Source organism: Notothenia rossii (assembly GCF_949606895.1).
Source record: "Notothenia rossii genome assembly, chromosome: 4".
Lineage (NCBI taxonomy): Eukaryota > Metazoa > Chordata > Actinopteri > Perciformes > Nototheniidae > Notothenia > Notothenia rossii.
In genome coordinates, this window is record NC_136902.1 from 85,836,249 (window position 1) to 85,855,950 (window position 19,702).

General features: G+C 40.2%; 1 protein-coding gene across 1 annotated transcript in view; it reads right to left on the bottom strand.

Moving 5' to 3' along the window:
• The window catches only part of LOC307034953 (cell adhesion molecule DSCAM-like), a 137,021-nt gene that overhangs the window by 108,429 nt on the left and 8,890 nt on the right, over positions 1-19,702 (bottom strand). Inside the window, exons 2-3 of the mRNA XM_079673875.1 lie at positions 9,848-10,165; positions 7,797-7,943 (exon numbers count right to left, since the gene is read on the bottom strand). Of these exons, the coding sequence (XP_079530001.1) occupies positions 7,797-7,943; positions 9,848-10,165 (465 nt within the window). The remainder of the gene's footprint in view (positions 1-7,796; positions 7,944-9,847; positions 10,166-19,702) is intronic.

The window sequence follows — 19,702 nt, forward strand, 5'->3', positions numbered from 1 at the left end:
CACGTACTGAATTGCATGCAGGGACCAAGCCCCAAGACGACCCGAGGAGAGACAGAAACCTGGAGGGAGACGGAGAATGAGAGGCGGAGATTGAGCAGAGGAAAGGGGAAGAAGGCAGAGGGAAAGGATCATGTGGCTAAATGTGACGCAGTCCCCTTGTTTACCAAAGAAAAAGCCTTCTCTCCTCCTTCTCAGTCTTTTGTTTCCTCACTTCCTCTCGTCTAATCTCTCCTCCTCTACATTTCCTTGCATCCTCTTTCATCCCGAGCTCATTTCCTTCCTCTGTGCCCTCCCTTTCAAGGTTGGCCTGACTTTGGGCGTGTTGAATTTACAGCCCCGTCCCCGCCTGCCTCTCAGTGCCCTCACTGTCAATCTGAGTGAAAAATGGAGGCAGTGGCACATCAGTGGCATGATAAATCCCCGCTGAGCAGTGATCCTGCAAACCCAACACCTACAGTAGCCTCCTTTGAAGACATCCTTAACATTCAAGCGACTGAGCCGGTGGCTGGTTAAGACTGTGATTCTATTAGCAAGCAAACTGTTTAATTAGCCTCTATAAGCACTCACAAGAACCCATGAGAGAGGAGTGAGCAGCAGAATGCAGAGGCTCTTTCATCGCTTTCATGATAAACGCACAGTTGGGAGGCGGCCGACGGGAATGGGACTGAAAATGCAACTGAAGATTTCTTTGAGTATTGGAGGGACTTATTTGGGTAACACTTTACAATAAGATACCCTTATAAAGGACTCATTAAGGGTTTATAATTAGGTTATTAATTAGGTTGTAAACACTTTATTAATCATTAAGAACTATTTATAAACCAGTTCCAATATAGTTTTCATACATCAACACAGGCTCACTATTTGGCAAGATGACTAAGCCTTATATTGGCTACCTAGCTTACTTTTGGCGCTTTTCCACTGCAGGGCCTCGCTCGGCTTAGTACGGTATAGTTAGGCCTCGGTAGGCCAGGCTCACTTTATGCTGCGTTTCCATTACAGTTTAGGAACTGGGGCAGTAACTATAGTAACGCAGTGTAGGCGGAGCCATGACGTCATCTTCAATGAGAACCACAAAACCAACATCAGCCGTTAGCTGTTAGCCCTCAGAGCTCACAGCTCCTCATATCTGTTCAGAAACTAGACAAAAGTTAAACTAGTACAAACCACAGACTGTCTGTGTCATGGAGAATACAGTCGCTGGTTTATTTATGTCTGTAGGCCGTTGTTGTGAGTGTGGATGGTCGGAGCATATACTGCGTTAGCTTAGCCGATCTCCATTCAGAAAACACACATTTTAAAAGGTTTTCCGCCTGCCGTCTGTCTGCAGACTTGTCAAAGTATTAATTCATGGTTTTTACTAACCGGTATCAGTATGTTGTTACTTCGGCATCATTTAGAAACGTGTATTACAATTAAATCACGGTAAAATATGTTCATTTTGTTGTAGTTGCCAGCGATTCTCTCTCTAGTTTAGCATACTCAGCCCGGTTGTTGGCCCGGAAAGAACCTCGATTTTGGAGAGACAGAAAACTGTGAAAAAATACCCGCTAGCCGGAACTACGCCTAGTGGAAACGCAACCAAAAACGGGCCGGGCACGGCAACGCTTAAACCGCACTGTAGTGGAAATGCGCCATTTGTCTTCTTCATCAGCCAGCATCCTTGGTATCTGTTGTTCACTGAGTTGATTCCCCCCATCCATCTTGTTGTTTCTTGGCATCTCTTTGACCATTTATTTACGAGTTACTACCATTCCTAATAAGGCTTAGCAGTACAGATACATGTGGGCTCACTATTTGGCAAGCAACCGCTCACAGTTGCCCTGTTTATCTCATGTCTTATAAAAGCTTATTAAGGATTTATAATGTGTTCACAACCTAATTTAATAAATGAAACTATTCGTAAACCCTTTATAAGGGTAGTCTTATTGTAAAGTGGTACCGTTATTGGCATAAAGCAAATAAAAAAAACTGCATTTTCCACGCGGGAGGAAATTGACTGGGGCGCTGTGCCAAGAAGGTTATGCAATGAGATGAGAAGAGAGGAGCGAAGGCCGGTAGTCAAGGCCAGCGGAGGAAGATGGAAAGGAGAGGAGGATGGAGAGAAGAAGAGTAAATGAACTGCAGAAGGAAATAAAGGAAAAGGTAAGGAGAAGTGTTCTCTGCATTGTTTGTAAATGTAAATGCAACAACATTACAGTCTGTGCAAAACATATACACCACCTTCATATCGGATCATTATGCAACTTATACTTTATGATATGATGTATTCAAAACACTAAAACAACTGTTCATTAATAAAATACACGGAGATGTGTGTTTTCGGCAGAACGCACACTCAAATGCCAGACAAATCAAAGCATTGGCGCAAAAATATATAACAAAAAGTTGTTATGGCAAAGAGACGATTGACAAATCTCTATTTTCTCAAAGTAAAAAGGATTTAGTCAAACCTGAAGAGACCCACTTATCAATATGTTCAGGTTCATATTAGTCTTTAGTTCCTCTACTGTCACATGTCTCTATGCTTTAATGTTCAATAAAGTCTTTATTTTTGTCATACTGCCTGTGCTGCAGGACCTCTTTTCACCCTCTGTCTGAAACCAGAGCCCAGTCTGCTCTGGTTGGTTAGCTGGTTGGCTCTGCTGTGATTGGTCAACCGGCTTAGAGATGTCCAGAAAGCCGGCGCAGACTGAAAACTCATCTCAAGTTTCGACTCCACTTCGAGCGATAGAATTACTAACAAAGCACTTATATACTAACAAAGGACTGGCTTATCTAAAGCTAGTTGAGTAGCACTTGAAATGTTTTGGCTCTATGAAACCTGATGTACTTATATGCTTCTGATTTCTTCAAGTTTGTATCTTCTTGGTGGAATGCACTTATTGTGAGTCGCTTTGGATAAAAGCGTCAGCTAAATGTAATGTAATGTAATGTCCAGCCCCGTAGCCTATCATGTACAATATGTTGGGAGTGCTAGCCAATAGCAGCACGAGTGTTACATCACTATGTTCCAGGAGTAAACAAACAAGCCCAATGCAGGCCATGTACATGCACAAAAGGCTCAAGGTTCTTTATTTGTCAAACGAACATAGCTACAGAGTAGTTATGTCGATGAAAATCTTGTGTCACAGGCTTCTCCAGCAGAGCAACACAAAACACAGATAAATATAGTGAAAGTAAATAACAAATAGTAAATACAAGAAGAAAATAGTTTAAAAAAGTGAAATAGTGCAGTAAGAGTCTATATGCAAGTCATTGAAATATGATATATTAGGTAAATAGATACTTAATTTTTAAGTAGCAGCCAGATGAATATTGTGAACCTATAAAAACTATAGAACACACTACAGGAAAAGGGAAAACAACTTAAATATGACATAATCAAGATTATTATTCAGATTAAGAAAATGTGTTTCTTGTTGAATTATGACTAACACCTATCCCCTTTATTAACCTAAACAAAAGTGTGTTTAGTCAGCTAAGTACCATGCAGCTTTCACTTCTGTCACTAATTCTGTGGTATCGTTCCATCATTAATTTCAATGGTATTGGTACTGCTCTCCAAAATGTGCACATGATTTGAATAGATGCAAATGTTAACACATGCATACACAGCTCTGGGAGTGTGTGTATCCTTTGCTACAGAGATGATGTTGCTTCTTCATTCGTGGAAGGTGAGAAAAGTCAATAAGAACTCAGTGTGTGGGAGATGTACACACAATTGTACGTGCAGGTACGGATAGAAATCATCTGCAGGGTTGATATATTACAACTAACACTGCACATTAGGGACTCAAACATTTGACATATTGCTGTATGTAGACAGACAGACAAGAGTACAAGTCTCAGTCACGATATGTTGTTTGCAGCTCATTCAATATCAAAGCTCTTCTCTTCTCATTACGTTGCACATATCGTGAATGATGAGAGACAAAAAAGGTAGAAAAAAAACACAAAAAGATACACCATCCCAAGCTGAGCCAAGCCTTTTCAAAACATACTTGAAACACGTAAATAAGAGCTACAAGCGAGTGACAACACACATGCATTAATATAAAGGTCCACGGTGTAAAATCCACACAGTAGGACACATCTCCTCGCCTCCCTTTCTTTGTCTCTTTCATGTCTCTATTAGCTCTGTCAATTGTTTATCAAAAGCAGCGAGAGGGCGTTCGCGTCCGGGCGTTTGAAAGGTCCGTCGCTGAGAGACACGTTTTAAAATTCATGACGGGTTAATGGTATGTTAGTGGCAACATTAGGACCCAGTGAGCGCACGTCGTGCTCATTCACATTGAAAACAGGCCGCTTCAAATGACTACTAAGCAGTCCTCGATCTGAGAGGTAATTCATATTGTAATTAACTTTTCAATCACAGCTGATTAATTAAGACAAGCCCTGGTCTGTAATTATGCATCTATTTTTTTACCCTAATGTGAATCAGTGGCTTTGCAAAGATATCAGGAGCCAGTTTCCTCTCGACATTATTGATCTTAAAAAGCACATTTATACGTGATGATACTAAACAAGCCGACATAATGAGTAGCGGTCAACCAGGTTTGGGACGGTAACTTTAAAAGAACAAACAAACAATATGCTCTTTTTTGGGTTTTTACTAACACTAATCCTGACAGTAATCCCGAATTTTAAGAGACGGTAATCAGATTAATATTTATGCAACAATGAGGAAATACAGTTAAAACAAATGTCTATCCTGATTAAAGGTAGGGTAGGTAATTCACTTCAGAAACACTTTTTGTTATATTCCATGGAATGCTCTTAACATCCCGATAGCAATGAATACTGTATATTAAATGCTTTGTCAATAAATCCATAAAAAAATGTCATCTGTGGAAGCCGTGGCGCTGTAAAAAGCACGACCAATCATCTGAGCCGGTTAAAATAACTGGATGGCCTACCTGCCTGTCAGCCTTCCATCTGCCCACAAACTTATCTCGTGCCCTCATTGGTCATGTGCGCGTTCTTGTGTGTTGGAGGAGGGGCTCTGTAAGGAAGTCTGAAGGAAGGGGCAGATTTTTTCCGGCTGTGTACTTTCAAATTCTAGCTCACTCGAGCTGGTTTCTCCATTCTTACCTACCCTACCTTTAAGTTACATGTAATCCATTACTCCAAGCCTGTGATCAACGCTATAGATGTTTTGAGGTCTGTAAACTGGACTTACTTAACATTTCCTAAAAAACCAAGTGACATTTTCCCTCGAAGTTGTCCAGGAAAACAGTCCCGGTGTTGAGAAATATCTCGATTGCTCTTCCTCACATTCTGATGCACAATGGAAAGGTAGAGAAGTGCGTTTGATGTTACCGTACCCAACAAAAAAACCTGAGATTAATAATTCAGTGTGGCTGTTGGATAGCTTTATTTTGTGTCCACTGAGACCAAGTCTTCTTTCATGAAAAATTGAAAAAAGAAAAAGAGAGAGTGGAAGAAGCAGTCGGGAAACAACAAGGCTGGGTCAAACTGCACCCAGTTGCCATCGCCATGTCGATATCCTTATGGCCTGTCGGTCGCACACACACACACGCACACACGCACACACACACACACCTTCTGCTCACCCTCGCTCCTAGAGTAAACATACCCTCTCCATAACAGTGCGAGGTGAAGCTGCTCATGCATCAGAATCGACCATGAAATATTTATCACAGAGCAGCAGTGATTTTGACAGTCTGCTCATGCTTTTGACAGCACTCGCCTGCTGCAATACTTATTGGAGTAAACACGGACAATCCAATATCGTTGTTCTGTTGAATGCTAGCGAAAGAACTTGAAAGAAAGCCAGACGTACAATATCGTCTTTCAACTAGCCCGTCAGACTTGCTGTAGAAATAAAACAAAAAGTTACTGATAATTGTCAATTTAGGAAGTGATACATGCAAAGAGAACCTATACTCTTTTTTTATTTTAGTAATTAGGTTTAAATAAGTTAGTAAAGACAAAATTAAGAAGTATAGTATATGTGTCTTTCTGAAAGAGGACGTCATTTTGAAGTTCATATTAGTATGTTGTGTCTCTATACTGTGACATGTCTCCATGCTTTAATGTTCAAAAAGCTCTTTATTTTTCTCCTACTGCCTGCACCTCTTTTCACCCTCTGTCTGAAACCAGAGGCCAGTCTGCTCTGATTGGTCAGCTGGCCGACTCTGTTGTGATGAGTCAACAACTTAGAGATGTCCTGCCCCCTAGCCTATCACGTACATTGTGTTGGAGCGCTAGCCAATAGAAGCACAAGTATTGCGTAGTGATGACTCAGTGTGTGTGGGAAATAAACTCCATCTGGAGAGAACACAGGGATTTTAGCCGCTGCAGACCATTTACATGCACTAAAACCTATAGAACACTACAGGGAAGGGAAAACCCCAAAAAGCATAATAGGGCCTCTTTAACAAATTATTGGCAATGATTTTATGAATCCAAATTCATTCATACGTGCAAAGATGATCGATACTTTTCTAATTCCTTAATTTATTATAGTTGTAATAGAATAGTCAAGACAAAATAAGGAAAGTACTGTATACACCATGTGTGTCTTTTTAATTCAGGCCAACAGACGTCTACTAAAGACACAGATGTTAAAGCATTTCATCGCCATAATGGACACTTTTTTTTTTTTCCAGCCGCAGATGAGATAAACATCATCTCTGAGTCTTGTCTACATGTTTCATTTCATTTACAGAACATAATCATATCTGCATGCTGCATATTTGCCCGCTCTCCGTGACATTAGGCGATGTCTTCCACCGGCAGCTCGCAGCGAGTAACTGGAGTAACCTCAAGTAAATAAGTCGCTGGCATGGATCAGAAGACACGTCTTCACGCTTGAGCACACACATTTAAAATGCCACCAAAACACCGTCCCAGATTCTGCCCTCAGTCAAATGACATCAAGTGCTCACTTACAGGTCCCTGAACGCCCCAGTATGAAGCGAAACCAGCCAGCGGGCAGTACATGGAGCAATCAAGAGATAAGCATCCCATTTAACGCGAGTAAAAAAATCCAACCCGCAGAACGTGGCGGTGTGTCTCGCGTTATCCTGCTGCGCCGCTGGATTCAAACAAGAAGGGTATAACTAGGTCAATGACGCTGGGTAAACTGTTTCACTTTACCCCGTGCTGGACTCAAAATGGAGTTGGCTGAGGTGAAGGAGTGTGTGTAGGAGAGAGAAGCTCAGTGATTCAATGTGACAGTTATCAGCATCCACTGGCTGGTGAGAGGACTGTGCTGCAGAGCCCCGTAACGCTTAGACTACGGCAGGTAAGGGGATGACTCACAGAGAAACAGAACATGGTGTCCAAAGAGCGAGGAACAGGAGTGGGATAAAAAACAACGAGCAAACAACGAGAAAAGAAAAAGAAAAACACCTTTCCCTCCGTCAAACATTAAGTCGTGCAGTTTTGGACAATAAGAATACCTTCTGCTCATTTTACCATTAACTGTCTTGGGCATTTAATACATATTTATTTGGAGTTCTGACAACTAAATAAAAATACAAAAACATCTCACCAATGGCTGCTTTCTGACTCTCTCGCAACAGAGGAATTGTCAGTGGTGGAAAAAGTATTCCGATTCTATGCGTGAGTAAGAGTACTAATACCACACTGTAAAGTAAAACAACTGCATCGAGTAAAAGTATTAAGAACTAATAGGAAAATGTATTTCAATTATTTAGATTGGATTCATATTCATTCTGTTACTCCCTGTACCTGTGAGAATGTTTCACTGCAACAAGTGAAATGTTCTGTTATCTTCTGAATAAATAAATATATATTTGTCTTACCTGAGTTGAGTGAAACGGTGTCTTTCTCCCATGATACAACATTGACGTAGGCCTCAACAGAAGCAGGGATAATGCACTTGAAGACGGCTACACTGCCTCTCATGGCCTTCTGGTCGGCCACTCGGACTGTGTAGGGTTCCCGTGATACTAGGGAGCAAAAACAGAAACATAAATATATTTCTCATTCATCAGAGAACATTACTGTATACATTTTTTACCATTTTTGCTGCAGGTACGTGAAGCCTGTAACTACAAGCCTCACAAACAACCACACATCCTGAAGTTTATGCTTTTCTTTGTTTAACATCATACATACAGACACATTTTTAACCAAATGTATCGATTGAGTGCCGGAATCTTGTTGAATATGGAGATTGGTAATTGTGTGTTGTGTTAACACCTGCCTATGTGGGTGTGCCTGGTTCATTGGACTGTACCATTTCCCTAAAACTTGAGGGGTGTTTAAAGAAGCCACTTCACCTAAGCCATATTTTAGAAGGGAAGAGTATTTTTCTCCCCTGCACTCAACTATGGTTTGGCCAGCATTGTTATAACTTCCTGCAGTGTGGAGAGGAAGGCCATGTCAGGAGGAGGAATCAGCTGAGCATGTGGTACTGAGACGTAGAAGTCATGTAACACATAGAGAGAACCATTTAAGGAGTTAGGAAAAGTTAGTTTAACAATACTACTTATTTGTTGTATAAAATGATACAATGTTATACTGGAAGAAGAAAAAATAACTACTTTTATTGACACCAGAGGTAAGAATCAAATGATATCAATATTTTTGAAAGGTTTTTCTGTTGAAGCCAAATAGGCAAGATTCAAACAGGTGAGCAGATATAAAAAAAGGACGTGTATCACACTGTGCAATAAATACAAGTAAATATACCATCGTCTGTCAGCTGCTCCATTACCATCTACTTGTTTCTATTCACTTTTATAATGCTGTTATTCAGGGAATATGTGATTATTATGAGGTGTTACATACTGTACATTTGCCTCTTTACTTAATACTGTAATATTTTGCCTTTTATCAGAATTGTCTCCTGGTGTAACAATGTCAATATCCCCTCTGTGGGACGAATAAAGGTCATTCTGATTCTGACTAAACAATATTATCTCTGTGGGGGTCAAGAGTTAACTGTAATGTGTCCAAGAAATCTTTAAAATGCTCCGAAAAAATTTCAATCTATGTTTTTAATCTGCTGAGAAAAAGTCCATGGTGGACTTGTGGTGGGAATAAGTAAATGAAATAAGCACAAATGATTACAATGTCTCTGACCAACTGTAACCGTTTGATATTCTTAACATATGTACTCTCAGCCGATCTCCCTGAAGCAGTGAGATATCCATCCATCAGACTCAGGTCAGTTAATTAAAGTCACGCTTTAAATGCTTTGAGCTTTTGCTCTTTGTCAAAGAAACATGACAGGGTTATTATAAGATTCTGGAAACCTGCACTTAATTAATTTAGACTACACACATTTATCAATCCCATGAATAAGTATTTGAAGTGATTGATTTTTGCACTGTATTCATACAAAAACCATCATGACTAAAACATATTATATATTGGTATTTTAGTCCCAGCATTAAAAGTATGGCTCACAGAACTGATGGTAACACTGCACTTTGCCAGAAATCAATATATTGTACGTTTTCTAGATTTTGATCAAATCTAGCAAACTTAAGTGTCTCATCTCGCAAAAGGAAGTACATCTTGAGTGTTGTTTCGATTACATTTACATTGTTTGTATGGAAAAGAAGCATGACAATACCGTGTTTAGTTATCTGTGTGCTTGCTTTTATATTTAATATATAAGTCTACCCTTTTGCCTTTTATCTGTATCACTGTAAATGTCCCCGCTGCAGGACGAATAAAGGATTTCTGATTCCGATTGATGCTAACAAAATTTGAAACAAAAAGCCTAACTACTAGTACTGTTATTAATACATGTATTTAATACTTTGACTAGTGCTCCTGCCATTTCCCTCACCATCTCCATCATTATTAAAGGAACCCCTGCTACTCTGAGCGTTGGACTCACCAGCTTTGATGTGGACATCCTGACTCCTGATCTTGCCGGAGGGGTTCTCGGCAGTGCAGTAGTACGTGTTGTCGTGGATCAGCTTGCTGAAGCTGGATGGCAGGAAGTTGAAGATCTGGAGGGTTCCATTGGGGTGGACGTGGCGGATGCCGGGGACATCGTAGATCTCCTCGCCGGTCGCCAGATACCAGCGTAGCGAGGCAGGGGGCGCGCCACCAGCAGGACAGGGCACAGAGGTCCCTGTGGTGCTGGCAAATACTACCTCTTGCAAAGATGCATTGACAAAGTATAAGCTGGAATGTAGGTCCTCACTGAAAACTGCAAGAGAGGAAACACAGGATGTTCGCTGTTACAACCAGGTATTGCACTTCATCAATTTCCTGGATGTTAGCAAAATCTTGAATAAAGTTCTTAAACATTTCAAAAATTAAAAAGCACAAATAAGTATCACTCTAATGCCACCTAGTTGAAGTGCTTCCATTTGCGTAACATGATAAGTAGTTAAGGATTCATCATGTATTCCCATCCCAGGGACCTCGGGAACATGATATTAGCATACTATCAATTATGAAATAAGGTCAGTTGCCTTGATCATGTTCAAGCTTTAATTCAAGCCAACATCACAGTGAAGAGACCAACGTCAAATGCAGTTTGTGCAGGAGCATTCTCCAGAGGACAGGAGGGTAATAAATGTCAATGTTGGACCAATTAGCTCCACAATAATCTACAGCTGTTTGATTTCAGAGTGAAGTCAGCACATTTGCATCCGACTCTTTATATTTTGTATTTCAGGAAAATAATACTTGTACAGTATTTGTTGTGCGTATCTCAGCATGGTGACAAGCCCAGAGGCTGTGCACTAAATGGCTTACAGTGGCACTGGCAGCTGGCTTGGACCCTCCCTGGGGAGAAAACATTTTAGCACTTCATAAATTCCTAACAAGGTTTCAAATTGCAGACGTGTCCGTCCTCTTCTCTGCTTCAGCAGCTCTCAGCCAGCAATGAGACACTTCAATGACCTACTCATGTACACACGCACGTCATCCACCCAACTCTCATTTGTTGTTACAAATTAGGAATACTTATTTAAAATCATCAGCGTACAAAAGATCAATACTGCAGCATTTTTTCTGAAAGAATGTGTTGACATATTGGATATCTGGACAATTGCGCCAACTCTATAATGCAAATAACTCTGCACTGCCTGTTATAGAAAATGGTAAACCTATTCAGATAATGCAGACTGGCTGTGTGGATTTCTGTCTGACGACAAACATTTTACGTTGTGAAAGACTTGAATGATGCCTAAGTAATAATATAACACAGAATGTGTTTATATTGTTTCATTAATGATAACAGAGTTTACTGTGTGCCTCACATTTCAAATTAAACTGAGGTCACCAAACTAGTAATACTTTATTTAGACAATAGACAGATGAAACCAAAACTATTAAAGAGGAGTCCTTAAGAGGGATTTAATCAGCCAAATGATTGGAAACACCTGCAATAGAACAAAATCATATCACCTCTGATTCATTCATAACACATGATGAGATTAATACTTTTACTTTAGATCCATTACACTTTGCTCAAAATACACATGTACCCTAACTTAAGTAAGTTATTTGTAATGCCGGACTTATAAACTAGATTGTGGAAATATAAGCCGTCACCTTTGGGCTTACGTTAGCTAAAGGTAGCAAGCTGAATATGTCAACTATCAACTATTAAAATGATAGAACTTTTTTAAATCCCATCCCCTCTGATTCAGAAGGATTAATACTTGTAATTTAAATGCACACTTTGCTCAAAATACCTACGTACTTTAATTTAAGTAAAGTTGTTTGAATGCACGATTGTTAAGCTAGCTGACATATGCTATCACCTATTGAGCTAATGTTAGCTAAACCTAGCTGAATTTGTCCCTTAGCAACTAGTTCACATTAATATAATATTCATTCTTGTGAAATAATATGAATACATTCACATTACCTCTGATTCGGCATGATTAATACGACGTATCTTTATTTAAGTAAAGTGTTTTTAATGCCAGTTTGTTAAGCTTGCAGACATAATATATGCTATCACCTTTTGAGCTAATGTTAGCTAAACCTAGATGATTTTTTCCCCTAGCAACTAGCTCACATTAATAATATTAATTCTTATGAAATAATATGAATACGTTCACATCACCTCTGATTCAGCATGATTAAAACTACGTACTTTTTACTAAAGTATAGTCGTTTTTAATGCTTGACTGTTAAGCTAGATGGTGGAAATATAAGCTACAAGCTACATTAACGTTAGCATCCAGCAACTAAGTCAAAAACAGTACAAGTCAAGTGTTTAACAACATATTGCTGTTTTTGGCATTCCAGATGTTGTAACAGGTGCTTTTTACAGTACAATACATAAAATAAGTGAAAATGACCAACAAACCTGTCGTTTTTTTCTCTTGTATTTGCTAACTAGCAACTCCCGAAATAAAAGACTGTTTACCTTAAGCTGCTGGTATGTCTGTCACTAATCAAAAAAGAGAAGACCTGTCTCTCAATTATTAAGATGAATACAATACACTGCTTATGTTAAAACCTGTAAATATAACAGATTTTCACATATATTTATGCAAATGATGCAAGCTGAGAGTTTAAGAAATATTTATATATAGCCTACATTATCAGACATTGTTATCTACCAGGTCCACTTGTAAAGACGTTACCCTTTGACTGGGACATACATCTTCAGATACAAATATGTAACTTCATATTCTAGATATAGAAGGAACAAGCAGACCATGTGGCACCCACAGCCTGCAGCCTTTCCATGGTGAAATACTGCAGTACAGCTTGTATCAAGGTGTCAGGCATGTCTACTGACTAAATCCATCTATTTCTTTGTAACTGTGCTTCCTGTCTTTCTCTGTATCCATGCTGATTTCATTTGTAAGTGTTAACAATGCACATTTCTGACTCACTCCTGCAAAAGCCTATTTGTTACTTCCATTTTTGAATTGTACAACGTGAAGACTAACAATGCACCTCTGGTTCTGCACATTCTGTGTGTATGTTAGATGTTAACAATATGATACTGTGAAAAGCTCAAAATGCTGGCAAGTTTACAAATAATATGGAGATTGTTTTCCATTATAATTCTGTATTTCAATATAAAAACGTTTTTATTATGTGAATTAATCACACACAAAAAAAAACACAAAGTATTCTGAATTGATAAAACCTGAATCCCTATGGAAATGAGTCACTGCAAGGTAGATCCTGTGAATTTCACACCGCATTTTACAAATAAAAGACATTGATTCCAATAAAATATTAAGAAGGGTAGTATGCTCCCAGCAGGGTAACTTTTGTATACACTCCTGAAAAGTCTCTTACATCAAAAGTTTTAGCCAATTTGAATCTTTTAAAATGCGGTGGGAAAGTGTGCTGGGTTTCTCAGTGGGTCTGTGGCACAGGCCAAGATGAAAATAATACATCAAAGTCATATTAAACTCTGATTCATTCTCTTTTTTCCAGCTGGCACGGGGAGTATCAATCTTCCCGTAGCTCTGTTGAAAATACGGACTGAAGCCATGGGGGGGGGGGAGGATCAAAACCCCACCTGTTCATGGACACCGCTCAAGGTTAGTGAAAAGTGGAAGACACTTTGAAATCACTCATGTGTATATTTTAAAACACGCTGCTGTTGTATTCAGTAGACATTTCCTTGTGAATAAGGCTTGGGGATTATAATTTAGACCCTTTGTAAATGTCTATATTGTCTATAGTAGTGTAATGTAAAAGCAACATGCTGTCTGAAATCCTAATTGATCATACTGATAAGTGAAGATTGTTTTTCCAAACACATTTGCAAAAAATTACATGTTCTGCTTTAAAACATGACATTTTCTGCTTAAAAAAACCAGACACAACTGGCACACATCAAAGCTGTCTGAAAATACAATTTAGGTACTTAGTTAATTGAGACTTTGAACGTTACAGCGCCACAATAGCTAACAGTTGGAGAGGAGTAGATCAAAGAAGTGTGTCTTTGCCTGGTAAGCTTCTATTCTATTTTTGAAAAATTGGATTAGGATTTATGTCATTGCTGTTTTGATATTCGTCTATCTCACATATGAGAAGTACATGAGAGCAACTCAATTTGGACTGGCTGAGTGATAGCGAGATTGATTTAATTTAAAAAAGGAACTACGAAGGAAGGGTGCATATCACCGCGCTATACTCGTTTTCCTAATTGACTAAGCTCAGGTGCCACAAATGCTCCGATGACGCAGGTACACCCCTCCCCATCCCCCCACCCTAGACCTCACGGAGAGCCCTGTGTCACGCCCGAACAAAAGGCCCGACCACTTACTACATTGCCCGAGAGGAAATCAGTAATTGGCATAATTTTTCATGAGCTCAACCGTAAAGGTGTAACAAATGACACTGCTCAATAATGCATCGTATGCATCTATAATTGACTGGGATTTTTTCTTTCATGGGTTATCGTTTCGGAGAAGAACATAAGGAATGTTTCATTTAAATCTTTCTGTCAGATATGCCAGTATTTTTGACTCTCTTTTGAGATGACATGGTTATAAAATGTGAAGCCTTTCATTAAACTGGTATATGTTTTGTTTTTGCAGATGCCAGCACTCTTTTTTTCTTTTTGTGCCAATCTGCATTATAAACTCATTTGAACTGAAGGCTGCATTAAACAACTACAGTAATGTAACTGCTTGACATTTAAACACTTTTAAATTGAATGATTACCTCAATTTAAGCACTTATTCATGTCGTTTGTAACGAAATAAGGCAGTATAACTGTTTTCTGTTTTTCATTATAAGAAAACTAGTTTATAAAAAATAAAAAACCTGTGTAGACACTATGTGATTTAGGAAATCCGCCGCAGTAACGTTTCCACAGACTTACAATATGATTAACAACACCGATGGTTCAGCACCATCACAGGATTGTTATGCTTCACACAATAGAGCTGATCAGCTGACAGGGTGTAACTAACCATGACAGTGCGTTTTCACAGCCGCTGGCGCGCTTCATTTAAGTAAACGTGCAATCAATGCCGATGGGAGCAAACGGTAAAGATGAAATCACTAACTAGCTGTTTTCAGAATAACAAGAAAGAATATTTTAAATCTTATATTCACAGCTTAAAGAGGCCTTGTTCTGCTTTTTGGGGTTTTCCCTTTCCTGTAGTGTGTTGTATATGTTTTTGTGCATGTAAATGGTCTGCAGAGGCTAACATTCCCAGTGTTCCCTCTCTCCCACACACTCCCCCTTCGCCTGAAACGCCTCCATTGGAGTCCCATTGTTTACTTCCAGAACATAATAACTTTTGTAACACACATTGAACGTGATATTCAATATGAAATGAGGGGCGGGACATCTCTAAGTGGTTGATCAATCATAACAGAGCTGGCCAGTTAACCAATCAGAGCCGACTGGGCTGTGGTTTCAGACAGAGGGTGAAAAGAGGTGCTGCAGCACAGGTAGTATGAGAAAAAAATTACCTTTTTGAACATTAAAGCATGGAAACATGTCCCAGTAAAGGCACAACATACTAATATGAATCTGAAAATGACAGTCTTGTAGAGTTGGTTTCTCTTTCTAACCTACACTACTAAGGGAATGGTGTCTGTGCCATGTGGGAAACTGGTGACATCCTATCCTATGTTTCATGCAGCCACACTTTGGCTTTATTCATGAACACTCTGAAATGGGAGCAAAGAGAGAACAGCAAACAAGGAGAGGCAAAGAGAGAATCAGAGAGACAGTGGGGATTGATTCAGCTTCGCATATTTCATAGGGCACTCGCTTTGCATCTGTTGAGCTAGCAGAGCCATCGCCTGAGTTGTCATCGCTTGCCGTGGTAGCAGGACTCGGCACCGCATGGCAGCGTGGCACCGGTGGCTTCACAGTGACAACGTGACAGCGGGAACCCTGGGTAATTAAAGCTCTCTGCTCCGTGTCCTCAGGGTGAGTTTGCCTGGGATGTTGGAGATCATACCTGGCCCAGTCACACTCAAGACTCGCAGTCGCCGCATTATTCAACACATTCATATTCCTACTCTGTGGTTTAACGGATAGCAGAATATGTATGACGTCAAGTATGTGTTCACAGGAGCTTAAAACAGGACTTGTGCATGGCCCAAATTTGAAATAAAGTGTTTCAATTAAACTGAGTTGAAAAGTTAATTTTGCAATCTTCCCAAATCTATTACCTGAAGAAAACACATAGCAGGTAGAGTAGAGACAACTGGGCCAAGCAGTCCAGTATGAGCAAGCATTCCCACTGATCTGATCTGCCCAGAGGCAATACACCATGCGCGGAAGTTAAATGACTGTCTTCCAATTTGCTCTCATGAATATTAAGCAGTCGAAAGGGTTGGCTGTATGCAAGCTGCTGATCCACACCGACAGATCTGTCCTCTGATGTCTAGGAGGGGCGGGCAACGCTAAAACGAGGCCCCCACAGCAGATGAAGCCTCCTCCTCTTCCTATCCGGTCTATTTTCACGTCTTAAATGGGCCAGAGTGGCTGCCTGTCTCATCAAGGAGGAAGCCAGAGACCCTGGACTGTTTCTCACTTTGGTAAAACTGAGCGATGAAGACACTGATGTCTAAATGATGATGCTTCTGATGATGACAGAGGATCTGATGAGGGACTATTATACTGAAGCAAACTAAAGCAGCACCCTCTGCTGCTGCTGCTGATGATGATTAAAATCTAACCATCAGTACAAATTTAAAGTTGCTTTGTGATGCAACCAGCGAGCGCACTGTAGGGAAGGAAACCCATGTCTTCAAATAAGTAAATAAAACAAGGATTGCTAGTGTCACAGATGTTAGTTTCATTATGATCTACTTTGCAGTTATAGGAGGAAGTTATTATTTCACCACCTGCAATCCTACCTATTCATTAAAATAGTTTTCTAATTCAACCCAGACCTGGGGAGCAGTACGGTGTTGCCTCTCCGCAGCCTAATTAACCAGAATGAAAAACGATGTATTTATAGAAAGCCCCTGCTAATCCCCTTTGACGAATATGCTTAGAAATATGTTTTTATGGTTGATTTATTCCTGTGAGGTGCGTCACTGGTGATAACACAAAAAAAGATAGGCAGAAGCTTTTGAATGCTGTCACATGACCATCAAAATAATACATCTCTGAATTATTAAACTAATATTCCGTACATTCACTTATTTGAAGCTAGCTTATAATAAATATTGAGATAAATCAAATAAAGGTCTCTTGCATTACTTTCTCTTCCCTTGTTCTGTTAAACTGACCTCAGCAGTTTAGATAACATTTATTTATGTATACATGTTGATACTACTCTCCTCCTGTTATTACCTCAGACTGTACAGTTATTAGAGACTTCAATACTAACCACAAACATTTGTCTCATTCACAGACTGACGGCAGAGCTCCACAGAGGTTCGCCATAAGTAATAGTAAAACACTTGAATGGATATTTGGCTTTATTTGGCTTTTAAAATATACCTATTGTGGGGGAAACTTCTGAAGCAATTGGAAACAGGACTCAGAGAGGCACAAGGAGAGCTGGAGCTTTGATGGCAAACACTGACGGTTTATTTGGAGTTACGGCCGGAGAATTGACAAAACAGGTGGTGTGTCAGTGTCACGAGTTGACACACCGGTTGCCAAACCAATTCTGAAGAACTCTTTCTGTAGCTCGAGATTTTAACTAGTTCAGAGTGTAATAATCAACATTCTTCATCAATGAGACTAAACAATTATGGACCCTGAATCTAGCTGTCGCCCATAGGAAAGAATGTGCGCCAGGGAACCTACGTCCCTGAACACTAAACTACCTCATGGCGGCTTGTGCTCTGTCATAGACTGGCAACCACAATGTGCCCAAGCTGCTCCTCCTTAAGAGAGATAGCAGCAATATCCAAGGCCGTAGACCTATGCCATGGGAAAGGAGACATTGAGAGGAGAAAATGATGAACTGGGTCGAAGGTTGAATACCTAAGCAAATTATTCCCTAACACCTGTATAAGTTTTGTCCTGAGGGTTCCCATTGGCCTGGCTTGTGTACAGTTTACAGGGGAAACACTGATTTAGTCAGCGTTGTTGAATCAAGTTGGTAACAGACATGTCAGCTAGCTAACAGTGCCAGAGAAATGTCAAGTCATTTATGTAATGGCTCGCTTTAATCACGTTTAACACAGCTAAAATCTTCCTTTTAGTGTGGGTCGATTTCCTTTTTAGTTGATTCCTTGTTTTTTAATTGATCTCTGGGGCATTGTAGCTCACCATGACCACCCGCTGCTTTGCTAGTGCTGTATTTAGCGTGATTAGCATGTTGCTTTTGCCCACCAGTGCTCTGTGAACAAATGCCTTAACACATGCTAAACATCTACTACTGATGGATGGGGTCGCTTCAATTATTCAATATTGATATCTGATGCTCATTTATACAGCAAAGTAACATTTAACAAATGTCTACAACCTGTTAAGGAGTTACTGGGTTCTCAAACTATGGTTACAGTTTGCTGCAGTCTTTGTTATGACATCCTGTTTGCTATATTTCGGATGAGTTCAAGGCACCAGTTTTGCAGCCAACATCAACCATGACAAACGTCTATGCTTTAAGATTCTCTTAAACATGTCTTATTTAGACTTGAGTGGATATAATCGAATCCCCTCAAAACTAATCTAATGGTCAGCATGCACGGCCCCTGCTGATAACGCGATTAAGCCGTGGCGTTCTCGGTGCACAGATGCCTTTTGGCAGAGGCCTTACTTCACTTAAACAAGTAGACATGGCACATACTGGACAACCAACCTTATTATGTCATCAAACATTAGGGTTAAGGGCCTTCAGAAAAGCTGCTGTTGATGGTGTCTTAACATGAACGCTGTCCACCTGCATGCCAGTTAAGCTAACGCGATTTTTATGAAGGTTTCAGTGTGCAGCATCTGCGACATGAGCGCTGCTGAAGAGAATGACCTGACACTGACGGCTTTTTGCCTTAAAGGATCTTTTTTCATGTGCTACCGTATTATGTTATCTGGCTATGGGACACATTCACTTTGGAAAATGGTTGCAAAAATCACTTTAGAAATTCTGCCTTGATATTCTAAATTGTTAGGTGGTAACTCATCTTTATTGGCCCCTGGATGCTTCAGTCCCCTGGTTGTCATTGTCAATTGATTCTTTTTGAACCTTTTTAACTTTGTTTTGAGCCATGCAAATATCCTGTACTCACGACGAATGCTGTACAGGTAATAATGTCATTAGGAGGCCATGGCGGCCCTTTGAAGACACACCGTCGTCCCTGCTTTGTCCAGCAGACGTCTGTGACCAGCAGCTGGTGGAGTGTGTTAATGTTGATGTCACAGCAGCTGGCTGCTCTCATCCTGTTAGCTCTGCCTGCCATTATCAGCCCCGCCCCCCCCCCTCCTCCTTCCCTCCTCCTTTAAAGCTGCTGCTTCTGCTGCACGCTCATTTTAATACTCCAGACTCATTTGACCGTCTTTATGGACTTATCATATTAAACATTTATCGCAGCCATTTCCCTAAACCAAGCATGTTTATTCAACACTTAGGGGACCACAGCACGGCTCCTTTCAGCCTCCTCCCTTCCCCCCACTCCTCCCCGCCACACACACACATAAACACACATCCTTATTTTCTCTGTTTCCATATTTCTCTCCTCCTCTCTCCCCCAGCCCCCTGGCTTGCTTTACTACTCCTTCTCTAATGCCTGATTTTTTTTTTTTTTAATGTATTTTTTTGGTATAATTTCTCACATCTTAATCCTCTCCTCTCCTGGAGGGTCATGTGAAGCCGGGCAGAAACAAATG